This window comes from Aquarana catesbeiana, linkage group LG10, assembly GCF_042186555.1.
Source record: "Aquarana catesbeiana isolate 2022-GZ linkage group LG10, ASM4218655v1, whole genome shotgun sequence".
In the NCBI taxonomy this organism is placed as follows: domain Eukaryota; kingdom Metazoa; phylum Chordata; class Amphibia; order Anura; family Ranidae; genus Aquarana; species Aquarana catesbeiana.
Window position 1 is genome coordinate 42,453,291 of NC_133333.1, and position 13,337 is coordinate 42,466,627.

Sequence of the window (13,337 nt, forward strand, 5' to 3'; positions counted from 1 at the left end):
TATACAGCTTGAGCCTGACCATAGTGCCAATCACCCCATCTAAAGCAAAGCACACTTGTTGGGGTGGGGTCTAGCTGCGCCCGTGTACAAGGGGTAACACCTCACCTGAAGGCGTGCTCACCAATGCCCAGGACCAGGCTGCAGTCATGTGAAGCATCAAACCTTAAGGTGGTCCCCCAACTCAGAGATGAGCCACTTGTGTGCAGTAGGTTATATACAGAGTTCCTACTTAAGATGTTTAGTCCCATGCCACTACACACTTGCACCGATATATGTGTTGCATTCAGAGGGATATGTAGAGCCATTGCCCACTCCACCAGTCCAGTGTACCTCCATTACCTCACTCCCAGTAACAAATGGAACCCTGCTGGACACGGATCCCAAACGAGTCCTCGGTTAACTTTTTCCTTCCCTGTACCTAGTGATCAAGCCTTAGATCTCTGTAACACTAGTGTTCTCCTGGTGACCAGAGGAGATGGAAAGCTAGGGAGGGAGCCATAACACCAAACTCCCTTGCTACTGGAGGACCTGCCAACTACAAAGGTACCAAGCCAAAGACTGGTTGCTGTAGCTGTTCTTCCTTGTGGTTACCCATGGCAACTATCAACTCTTCTTAGCCATGCAGGTTATCCTTTTGTAGTGGCGTTACACATACCCCATAGTGCAAGTACAGACCCAGGTTCTTAGGAATACGCCAAGACCCAACATGCACCCCTTGAATAACTTCAGACCAGGCTCTTGGCAGCTGAAACAACTTTACTGTCAATGTGGCAGAATATGTATAACATGTATAAACATCTTTCTCCTACCTAAACCTAACTGTGGCTTCCCCAGGTTACCTGCACAGGTGAAGTTTCTATAGGAAAAGTCTATGCTTGGCAAGACTCATATGGAGAAGTTCATGTTCCTGGGTTGTCCCAATGGATCGGCACTCTGAAGTGGACCACAGGTCCCAGCAAGCCTTCACATGTGTCCTGTTCTCTCTCAAGCCCCAACTGATGACCCCCGGGGATCTGAACCTCTTCCCTTTTATATCACACAAGAGAGAGGCTGGACCCCAGAAAAAGACCAGGAAGATGGCAAGGAACATTAACCCCTTCCCCCTAACCTGGGGGCAGCCAAGAAGTTAACTACTAATGTAACACAATAGGCCACCTGCCTACACACTGGAAAGAAATTGTCAGCTCCTGGGACTGATGGCCTGACTTACCTTCTGTGTTTGTCCTGGCTTGCCTTCTGACTTTGTTGTAATCTGACCTCCCACTACTGACCTTGGCTCATATCTTGACTTCACCCTCTGCGGGCTGTTTTTGTACCTTTGCTACCTCTCTGGTATTGACCTCGGTCGTGACTTTGATCCCGCTACTGCCTGCTGAATTGATATCCCTGCTGTTTGACGGTTGCTTGTCTTCACTATATTTCAGCTTCCTGCACCTGTGGGTTCCAGTGCCCAACCTGCATTTCAACTGTTTTGCGCTAGATCCAGTCTGAGGATCTTCCGCATCTGCATATCCACAGCCCCCTTACTGTTTTCTGACCAACTGCTGTGTCTGGATCCACTGCAGGCCCCTATGCCACTCCTTGCCCTGGTGCTCCTTGTTAACACTTTCAGGGGGTATTGGACTGGAGAAGTAGGGGAAGCTTTCTCTTCAACGTAACCTCAACCAGGTACTAGACTGCCATGTTCCTATCTGCAGTCTAAAGAGAACTATCATAAACCTATGACAGACAGTTGTGCCACAAGATTGAACCATCAAATACATAGTACAGTACATAAACAAGTTTTATCTAAAGCCATTTTCAATTATTTCAGGCTTTACTCACAGGCCAAGCTTAAGGTCACAGCATTGCTGGTCTCATTTTTCAGCTTGTTAGAGGCCGTACAGGTGAAGGGTCCACTGTCATTCCTAGATATGGGGCTGATGATGAGACTGGAATATGGAAGAGAATCATTCATTGTGATGTAATATCGAGGATCCTGGGGTAATGGCTCTCCATTTAAGTACCAGGTGTAATTCACAACAGAATCGATGGCTGTGCAGTGTAGAGATACAGAATCAATATTTTCCCAAAGCATTGCAGAAGAATTACTTGTCAGTAGCACTGAAGAGCCCGGAGCTGTGAATGAGAACAGGGGATAAATGACACAAATAACTTTTTTAATACTATCCTATGACATTCAGGGCTATACATCCAGAGATGCAGGTCTAAAATATATCCCTGAGATAAGCCACGCGACTTAGCATTACACCCCTACCTGAAGACATTGGGTCAACAGTACCGTGGCTGCACAAACAAAGATGGCATAGTTCACCTTTTGAAAAAGAATATATAAATACACCTTCATTATGGAAAGAAAAAAATGTACATTTATTAATTTTTTTTGCATTAGAGCCAGTGCTGTCACATTGGCATATACACACTATGCTTTACATCAAAGTGCTCCATGATTTAATTTATCGTTGCCATAGATTACTACCACTGTTAGATGCCCTCTATAGACTGTGTTCTGTGGAACCTAATATGCCTACTTTGATCCTAATTCTATATTATGCATCCTTTGAATGAAACTGTACTGGTGCATAGGAGGTTTGAAGATTTAACAGCCATCATGAAGTTGAGATGTGCATGTGGACAGTGGATCTGTATTTGTCATTATTGAGAGGTATAGACATTCATCTTCCTCTGGACCTTGATGCTCTGAGATTCCATCTTAAGTAGCAACACCACTTTAGTTTTTGCATGAATCAGTCCCTTTGGTACTTTTGTCTACAATATTCGTAAACTGGAATTCTTTATTTCCATGGTTTGAGTGGCATCTTCTTGCAGAAGTGTATGGGAGCAATGCTGGACGCTAAGGCTAGGTTCACACCTATGCGAGTTGCTGTTTTTCACACACATTTTTGATTCATTTTAATGTGTTTTTTGATGTGTTTTGCATTTTTGGGAGGTGTCTGTTGTAATGAGGGAGAAACAGGCAAAAAATGCAGTGGAAATGCATAAAAAATGCAAGCACTGTGTTCTTAAAGCTTTTTTGATGTGTTTGTGCTGCATCGCCACTGAAGTCTATGGAACCAAAAACGCAAGCTGCTGCGTGTAAAAAGTCCCTGCCACTTTCCAAAAAACGCACCGGTTGAAAACGCACACATGTGAACATGACCCATAGGAAATCATGTTAAATGGACTGTAGTGTGTTTCTGCAAAACTGAAAACGCACTGCAAGTGTGATCTAGCCTTATGCCCCGTACACACGATCGGAAATTCGGCCAGCAAAAGACCGTTGAGAGCTTTTGGTCGGAAAATGCGACCGTGTGTATGCTCCATCGGACTTTTGCTGGCCGAATTCCAGCCAGCAAAAGATTGAGAGCAGGTTCTCTATTTGTCAGTCGGAAAAAGTTCCTATCCGAAAATGCGATCGTCTGTATGCAATTCCGACCCGCAAAAAACGGCGCATGCTCGGAAACAATTGGACGCATACTCGGAAGCATTGAACTTCATTTTCTCGGCTCATCGTAGTGTTGTCCGTCACCGCGTTCTTGACGGTCAAAAGTTCAGAGAACTTTTGTGTGACCGTGTGTATGCAAGGCAAGCTTGAGCGGAATTCCGTCGGAAAAACCATCTAAGTTTTTTCTGACGGAAATTCTGCTCATGTGTACAGGGCATAAGAATATGACACATAATTTGAGGGTTGATTAAAGCATACTTCCCAGTTCTTTGTCCTGGCACCTGTGCAGTGGGCCAATTCAAAGGTTTATGAAGAATAATGGAAACAATAAATTTCTTCAAGCCAGGTTTTCATGTGATGGTTTTCACATACAAAGATGGCATAGTCAACCTTTTGCTAAAAAAAAAATACACCCCAGTTATTGAAAGAAAAAAATTGGCAGGAGGCGGAGCCTAGCAGAGCAGACATGCATTGTTAGAGCTCCACACCGCTGAGGAGAGAAGAGAAGGACAAAGCGGAGCCTGCAGGCTCAAAAGGTATCCATTTGAACCTTTTTGCCCCAGGGAACAAACTGTGAAAGTTTGGGCAGGAAATATGGTACTGGGAGGAAACCGTGGCAGAAATAAAAATCACTTCACAAAGAGCTCACAGGCACTCACTGCAGCTGAAGCAGCTCCAGTCACCTCACAAGATACAGCATCAGGGCGCTCTCACAGACAGAAAATGTCACAGCAAGACTCTCCATTTGAGTCAGATACAGAACAAATCCTCTCACAAACTTCTCCACAAGCCTCCTCAGTATCCCCAGTAATATTATTACAATTTGAAAAGATGCTTCATAAGGCTTTAAAACAAACCTCAGACCAAATAACAAAAAGCCTAACCAAAGAAATAAGAGAGCTGGGAAACCGCACCGCAGCCTTAGAAATAAAAATGGATGAAATTGAAATTACAACCCAAGAAAATATAACAGAATTGGAACAATTAAAAAAAGAGAATTTAATACTTCAAACTAAGCTCGAAGATTACGAAAATAGAGCCAGACGTTCAAACTTGCGCATAAGGGGAATACCTGAAACTGTGACAGACCTGCAATCTACTATTACTGCTCTATTACAAGAACTAAAGCCAGATATCCCTATGGAACGTTTAGAACTGGACAGAGTACACAGAGCCCTCACAGCCAAAAAGAAAGATGGACCCCCACGTGATATAATCACAAAATTTCATTATTACAGAACGAAAGAACAAATACTAATTGCTGCAAGAGAAAAAAAGGAATTTAATTTTCAAGGACACAATTATCAAATTTTTGCTGACCTATCCCAACTTACTATTACTAAAAGACGATCCATGAAACCCCAACTAATGGAACTGCAACGCCACAACATTATGTATCAATGGGGCTTCCCCTTTTCAGTCAGATTTAACTACCAAGGTACAATTTACAGAAGCAGATCAGCAGATGAACTACAACAAACCCTTTTAAAATTAAATCTGACAGAACCCACAAGCAGCAACACTCCCACACGCAGAAGAATAGCGTCATCTTCACCTTCAGGCAGCACCCAGAAAATTTCAGAACAAAATGGGAATCATCATTCTCACAAAAGAGGCCGTTATGCCACATCATCCATAGACCAAGAAGATTCAATGGACTGACATTCTAATTCCTGATATCTCTTCATTTATTATACTAAGAGATGGTTCTCTATAAAAAACCTGTATTTATAACTGAATGTAACTGCATTCTGATAGTCACACACTGTGTGGGATCATGTTACATTCCAGTTATATTTCTTATTACTTCTGATTCATATAGCCTTAGAATATATAAGTGAAATAAGGAAATTCTTGTTCAGTTATATATTATCAGGTAATAACAATAGATTTATTACTTTTTAGGACAAATATGTTCAATAATCCAGAAGTAATGGAAGCTTTTTCTTTCTTTTCTTAAAACAAATATATTATTACCTAACTAGTTCCTAGAATTATGTTTTTGTTTATTCTAATCTGAAGCAATACAACCTCAATTTTATGAGTTAACATATCTAAACAGTTACATATGAATAAAATATGTAATCGTTTACTCTAAAAGGGTTAAAATCCCAAAATAATTCAAACTATCTTCATCAATACCAAAGTTATTAACAGTACCTTTCTAACTGAATTATTTAGCCTAGGGCAAGACTAACCATATACAACCACCCTGGAATAAATAATTTCAACAAAAACTATATTCTGCACTCCAATTAATGAAACATCATTTTGATGTCTTTTGACATAGCACTTCTCTCCTGTAAGCGGAAGATCCGTGTACCCCCATTAGCCCTCCTCATTCTCCCAACCATATTATGTGGGAGTGTGACGAAGGCACTTATTCCCCTGAGAGAGATATTTATTCTCTTTCACGGGTAAATTGTGATTACTTGCAAAAAATAATTTATACAATGTATCATCTAATCTCATATGTTTTTTGTTTACTCTTTACTCCAGAATTCACTGGTTTCTTTTCTATCTATTCATCTCTTCAGTCCACACAGGTTGATCTGCGCAGTCAGCTCTGCATAACAAAAAGTAAGTCAAAACTATTTGATCTATTGCCATGGCACCACTGAATATACTTTCCCTGAATGTTCAGGGAATAAATGTCCCTCAAAAAAGGACCAAAGCCTTCCGTACTTTCCATAACAAGAAGGCTCACATAGTATGCCTCCAAGAAACACACTTCACCAAAGATTCTACTCCAAAATATATTTCTCCTTTTTATCAACAAATTTACACGGCTTCTGCCTGTACCAAGCAAAGGGGAACTCTAATTGCATTTCACCGATCCACACCATTCACCTTATCATCAGAAATTAAAGACCCAGAAGGTAGATACCTGATACTCATGGGTTATATAATGGATACAGCAATCACGGTGATTTCCTACTACGCTCCTAACAAACAACCTACACCATTCCTCTCACATATATTACAAGTGATTAATACACACAAAATAGGAACGATGATAATGTGTGGGGATTCAAACCAGGTCCTCCTCCCATTTCTAGATAAATCACCTTTTACACCATCCAAAATAACCTCTAGATTACCTTTTTCTCAACTTCTTTCCAAATACAATTTGGTAGATTCATGGAGAGAAAGTAACCCAATGAAAAAGAAATTCACTTATTTCTCGCACCCTCATCAAACCTTCACCAGAATAGATCATATTTTTCTAACAATAGGAATGATACCAGAAATTATTGCATCAGATATAATTCCGATTCCGTGGTCTGACCATAATGCAGTATACACTACTATAGCCTCAGCCATACCAAAAGCGCATGACCCAACGTGGTACTTACCGGACATAATGCTCAAACACCCACTACATCAGATGGCCATTGAACAAGCTTTAAAGGAATACATATCAATTAATAATACAACAGACATCTCCCCAATAACACTGTGGGAAGCTCATAAGCCTGTCTTGCGTGGTACAATACAAAGACAAATGGCACTATTTAAACGGGAACGCAAAAATCTAGCAAAAAAACTAGAACTCAATTTTAATGCAGCCTACATATCATTTCAAGATAATCCATCTCAGAGTACAAAATCTCATCTGGAAAAATCTAGATTGGAATACGATCTATTTCTCACTGAGTCAGTTGATAAATCCCTCAAACGCTCCAAACACAATTTCTATATGAATACAAACAAACCAGGTACATATTTGGCTCGGGCATTAAATTCAACTAACAAATCTTTCAAACCAATACGTTTGAAATTATCAAAAAATGTTTACACTTGTAATCCAGTTAAAATAGTCCATAAATTTCACTCACATCTCGCAACTTTATACAAGACAAACAATGAATTTAATCCTACAGAAGCTGAATCCTTCTTCTCAAAAATAACCTTACCTGAGTTATCTCAGAATCAAAAAAGCAGTTTGGATGAGCCTATAACTATAGATGAAGTTGCTAACACCATAAAAGACCTAAAACTTAACAAAAGACCAGGCCCAGACGGCTACTCGGCTTTATACTATAAAACATTCTCAGAAATACTCTCTCCCATTCTCACTGAAACTTTTAACAAACTTCTAGATGGACATTCTTTTCGGCAAGAAACACTAATGGCAATTGTTTGTATGATCCCAAAACCCCTTTCTGATGATACTTCCTGTGTGAATTATCGGCCTATCTCTCTGTTAAACCTCGATATTAAATTATTAGCAAAAATAATAGCAAAACGCCTCAATAGCATTATAGGAAAATTAATACATAGAGATCAAGTAGGCTTCATGCCAAATAGACAGGCAGGCGATAATATACGCAGGGCAGTGTTATTGGCACATATTGCTAAAAAACGGAAAATCCCTTTATGTTTTCTATCTCTCGATATTAAGAGGGCATTTGACACAGTATCCTGGCAATATATGCAATATTCATTACGAAAGTGGGGTTTTGGACCCCACTTTTTAACATGGATCAAAGCATTATATAATAAACCCAAAGCCTATATAAAATATGCTGGATACAAATCTGAAGCCTTTAATATCGAAAGAGGTACCCGACAGGGTTGCCCATTATCTCCCTTATTATTTGCCCTTATACTCGAACCCATGGCCCAATACATCAGAACAAACCAAACTATAACTGGCATTGAAGTAGGAGGTATTACACACAAATTATGTATATTTGCAGACGATATATTACTTTTTCTATCATCACCACAGGTCTCTGGTCCTAACTTAATACCAGCTCTTGATGGATTTGCAGCCCTATCCGGCCTTATGATTAATCCTAAGAAATGCCTAGTGCTTAATATTTCACTCACAAACATGGAATTGATCCCGGCTAGGGCTGCACTCCCATTCACATGGGCAGAAAAATCAATCCCATATCTTGGAATTCATTTAACAGCATCTCATTCTGACTTATTCTCAACCAATTATCCTCCTGTATTAAGACAGATCACAAATCTAATAAAACAATGGTCGCAACTTCCTTTATCCTGGATAGGGAAGATTAATGCAATCAAAATGACTATTCTACCCAAATTGCTTTATCTATTCAGAGTCCTCCCTATTCCAATTCCTTCCTATTTTTTGAGAATAGTACAAAAAAGAGCAACTTCGTTTATATGGGGATCTTCTAAACCACGTATACCTATACACACACTACATCTTCCCAAAAATAAAGGAGGCCTGGGATACCCTAATTTTACTAACTACTACAGAGCAGCACATTTGGCCAGTCTGTCCAAATACCATGCAAAACAGGAAATCCCATTATGGGTATTTATAGAGGCTTCAGAAAATGACCCTCTATTAATATCAAATTTATTATGGCTTGATCCTAAAGACCGCTTTAAAATTCATAATCCCATAACTAAACACTTCTTATCTCTCTGGGATAAACTAAAAACCAAATATCAGTTACAATCTCCACACAATCCTCTCCTTTCTTTTATCAGAAATCCGGCCTTTTATCCGGCATGGATCTACCCAAATTCTTTTAAAGCTTGGACAACATCAGGCATTCAGACACTAAATGACTTCATAGCATCTAAATCATTCCTTTCATTCCCATCGCTTAGAGAAAAATATGATCTACCAAACTCTGAGATATTTAGATATCTCCAAATCAAAAATTTCTATACACCATTCCTAAAGGGGGATACACCATTATCCCAATTATCCATTTTTGAATCAATCTGTACAAAAGATCCATTTGCTAAAGGTACAATTTCATCACTTTATAATCAATTATATGGAGTAGCAAATCTTAATAGACCCTCTTACGTTCAGAGGTGGGAGGAGGACCTGGGACGAACTTTAGAAGACACGGACTGGTCTAATATATGGCTCACATCTAAGTCATCTTCACCCAACATCTTGGCACTGGAGACAAATTATAAAGTCCTAACTCGCTGGTACCTTGTACCCGCTAGAGTGGCAAAATATTCACCTAATACCTCAGCTCTTTGTTTTCGAGGATGCCCAGAAATAGGCACATATTTACACATATGGTGGACGTGCCCAGTAATCCAAACCTTCTGGAAGGAAGTCTTCGTGATTGCATCTAAAATATTTAAAAAAATAATACAACCAGATCCATATTTAACTTTACTTAATCTAAAACCGGAATGGTTAACACTCTCTCAATTCAAACTTATGATCCAACTAATAACGGCTGCAAAACAAACAGTGGCCAAGGCATGGAAATCTCCTACATTGGTACTAGCAGAAACAATTCACAGAATGAATAATACAATGTCCCATGCTAAGATGGTAGCCATCGATCAAAATCAAATTCCAAAATTTGAAAAACTTTGGCATCCTTGGATAAAACAACAGTTCCTGTCAAATTTCAATGACTCTGTCCTGTTGCCATGGTAACAGATTAAATGACTTACAGAGACACCCATTCTAAGGCTTCAAAGAGAACTAAAAAGAATAATAAACTGACGAGCGGGACAACCTTGTGGACCATACCTCTACCTTTCAACCCTTTTTCTTCTTTCTCTTTCCTTTTCTCCACCTTATGATTAAAGCTCATTATCAGAATTTATTTGACCTATATACATTCTACTTGTAAACAATATGTATAGTAGGTATAAATCATTTAAATACCTACAAAAGTAACTAAGGAAATGATATATATCTTTAATTTAGGTTTACGTGAACCCAATGTTTAATATTTGAAATTTCATGATATTTACCTATATAAACCCTACTGTAAAACAATGAGCTTACTTTATAGATCCTTGTAAACTTATTTTATGTATCTTTATGTATCTTTATAACATTGTATACTCAATAAACTTCTTTTGACAAGGAAAGAAAAAAATTAATGTCTATCAATTTTTTGCATTAGAACCTGCAAAGCTTTGCAACCGCAACTAGTGCATTGTAATTGCAGTACATGGACTCTCGCAGACTATTTCCCCAGCTCCAGGCTCATGTGGACGTACAGACCTTTGATTATGAGGCTGGGTAAAACAAACAACAGACTACAAGTGCAGTGACATAACCGCACTTACTGTATGTTCTATTGAGACCTATAATGTCTCTGCACTTGTGTTCCCTTGAGATCTATGAAGTCACTGCACTTGTGTTACCTTGAGATCTATGAAGTCACTGCACTTGTGTTCCCTTGAGATCTATGATGTCACCGCACTTGTGTTCCATTGAGAACTATGATGTCACCGCACTTGTGTTCCCTTGAGATCTATGATGTCACCGCACTTGTTTTCCATTGAGATCTATGAAGTCACTGCACTTGTGTTACCTTGAGATCTATGATGTCACCGCACTTGTGTTCCCTTGAGATCTATGATGTGACCGCACTTGTGTTCCATTGAGATCTATGATGTCACCGCACTTGTGTTCCATTGAGATCTATGATGTCACCGCACTTGTGTTCCCTTGAGATCTATGATGTCACCGCACTTGTGTTCCATTGAGATCTATGATGTCACTGCACTTGTGTTCCATTGAGATCTATGATGTCACCGCACTTGTGTTCCATTGAGATCTATGACGTCACCACACTTGTGTTCCATTGAGATCTATGATGTCACCGCACTTGTGTTCCATTGAGATCTATGATGTCACTGCTCTTGTCTTCCCTTGAGATCTATGATGTCACCGCACTTGTGTTCCATTGAGATCTATGATGTCACTGCACTTGTGTTCCATTGAGATCTCTGACATCACTGCGCTTGTATTCCATTAAGATCTATGGCTCCTTCTTCTGTGGTGGCAGGTGGGACTTGTAGTGTGAATGTGTTGGATCTGTGAATCGATGACATGGCTTTGTGGGCAGAGCCACACATCTGTACTTGATTCAAATTAAAACAAGGTACTCCAGGGAGAAGCGCCCCATGGTTCAGGTAAGTGGGGAAGAAATTTTAGTGTGGGGATGAGGGGATGGTGAAAGTGTCCATGTTGTATGCTAAACCCTAAATATGGGTGTACCATAAAAATGGTCAGAAAGGTGGACTATTCTAATAAAGTACAACCAGCATCAGATATATTTTTAATGCTAAATGCAGGTACAGTATTCAGCAATGTTTAAGTGTAACACTAAAAGGAATTAATTCTCCTTCCTTTGCTGGTCCCATTGTTTGCTCGATTCGAAGCTGTACAGGTAAAGCCCCGCTGTTATTTTGGGATACAGGGCTGATAGGGAGGATGGAGTTATTTTGGGTGAGAAGGTATTGGCGTTCCTGAGGTAAGGGCTTCCTCTCTGTAAGCTCCAGGAGTTACTGACATCTTTATAGTAAACTGAACAATCTAGAGACACAAAATCAATTCCCGGACAGACTAGCCCTGATATGTTGCTGGTCACAGTAACCGCAGAGGCTGGTACTGTAAAAAATAACCCAAATGTAAAGCGGTATTAAACCCAAAATAAAAAAAAACTTTATTGCTTACCAATTCTTAGATGCGGTGGCTGCATTCGTTTTCTTTTTTAAGCTACCTTTTCTCTTTTTTTTTTTTCTCCTGCTGATCCAGCTAGTGAGTCTGGTATTTTTCCACTTCATTTAACTAACCAATCTGTCCAGCAACTGTGGGAGTTAGAAGGTTGAGTCAACCTATTTACCATTGAAAGGGTCAGTCAGCTTTTATTTATTTGAGTAAAATTGTTTTTCCAAAAGGAAAAAAAAAAAAGTGCTGTAACTGTTATAAATAAAAGCTAAACTCAAGCTTACACTTTTTAAAGTCAAGTTCCTCTAAATCTGCTTGTGTATCTAACACCACTCTTTCCATAGAATGACAATGCTGCTATCTCAGGGTGTCTCCATTGCTCCTCCTAACAGTGGAGACACTTTAAGACAAGAAGCATGTTACTGGCCGAATCAGTGGGTAAAAAGAAAGGAAAAAATCTGAAGAAAACTAATGCATCCACCACATTTACGGATTGGTAAACTGCAAAATATTTCTGTTTTTGGATTTATTAGGCTGTTGTGGTGGTAGACTTCCTCAGTGTGCTTTGTGGTACCACGCTTATCTGAGGGCTGAAGGAGTTGTGGTGGGGTGAAAAGGGAACGTAGGAAAGGGGGTTGTTCCAAATTTGAATGTATTGTATGTGGGGAGGGGGGGGCTGATCTGAGATCTGAAGGTTGTGTAGATAAATATGGAAATGTAAAACCACTGCACTCTATATATTGGTATGTTACATACTCCTGGCCTCTGGAGTCTTTATAGTTTTTTCATAAGTTATATAGTCTGGACCACAGTATGTTGTAAGTTGCAAAGCATGGATGGGTCCACTCTGGCCAGAAGTATGTAATGTAGAGAACAACTGAAAAAGTATTTAGTGTCTGGTTGTTAAATAACCCCAAAATAACTGAAGAAAGTTCTTCTTAAGGACAGAGTCAGACAGAAAAGCATATGTAATAGGAAAATTTTAAAATAGATATTTTTACCTGAGGTTTATGTGTGTCTGTAAGTAATTACAGTATTGTGTGAGTACAAGAATGGAAGCAAATGTATGCAGTGTATACTGTGAGTATATTCTGATTCTACTTAAAGTGGTTGTAAGGGTTTTTTTTTTAAATAACAAAAATATCATACTTACCTCCACTGTGCAGCTCGTTTTGCACAGAGTGGCCCCAAACCCGCTCTTCTGGGCCCCCCCCCCCCCGGCGGCTCTCGTGGCTCCCCCCCACATCAGATAACCCCTCGGGGAAGCGCTCTCCTGAGGGGGTTACCTTGCGGGCGCGCTCCCAAGTCCAGCATTTGCGTCCATTGCTGCCTAATGTATGACTCGGCCCCGCCCCCCGGCGCCCACGTCATTGAATTTGATCGACAGCAGTGGGAGCCAATGGCTCCGCTGCTATCAATCTATCCAATCAAGAGCCGAGACAGCGCATCCCCGTTGGG

The 13,337-nt window shown here is 39.9% G+C and overlaps 1 protein-coding gene across 1 annotated transcript in view; it reads right to left on the reverse strand.

Annotated features, from left to right (window-relative positions):
- Positions 1-13,337, reverse strand: part of LOC141110639 (cell adhesion molecule CEACAM1-like) — an 82,736-nt gene that overhangs the window by 61,486 nt on the left and 7,913 nt on the right. The window contains exon 2 of the mRNA XM_073602107.1: positions 1,825-2,118. Within this exon, the coding sequence (XP_073458208.1) occupies positions 1,825-2,118 (294 nt within the window). The remainder of the gene's footprint in view (positions 1-1,824; positions 2,119-13,337) is intronic.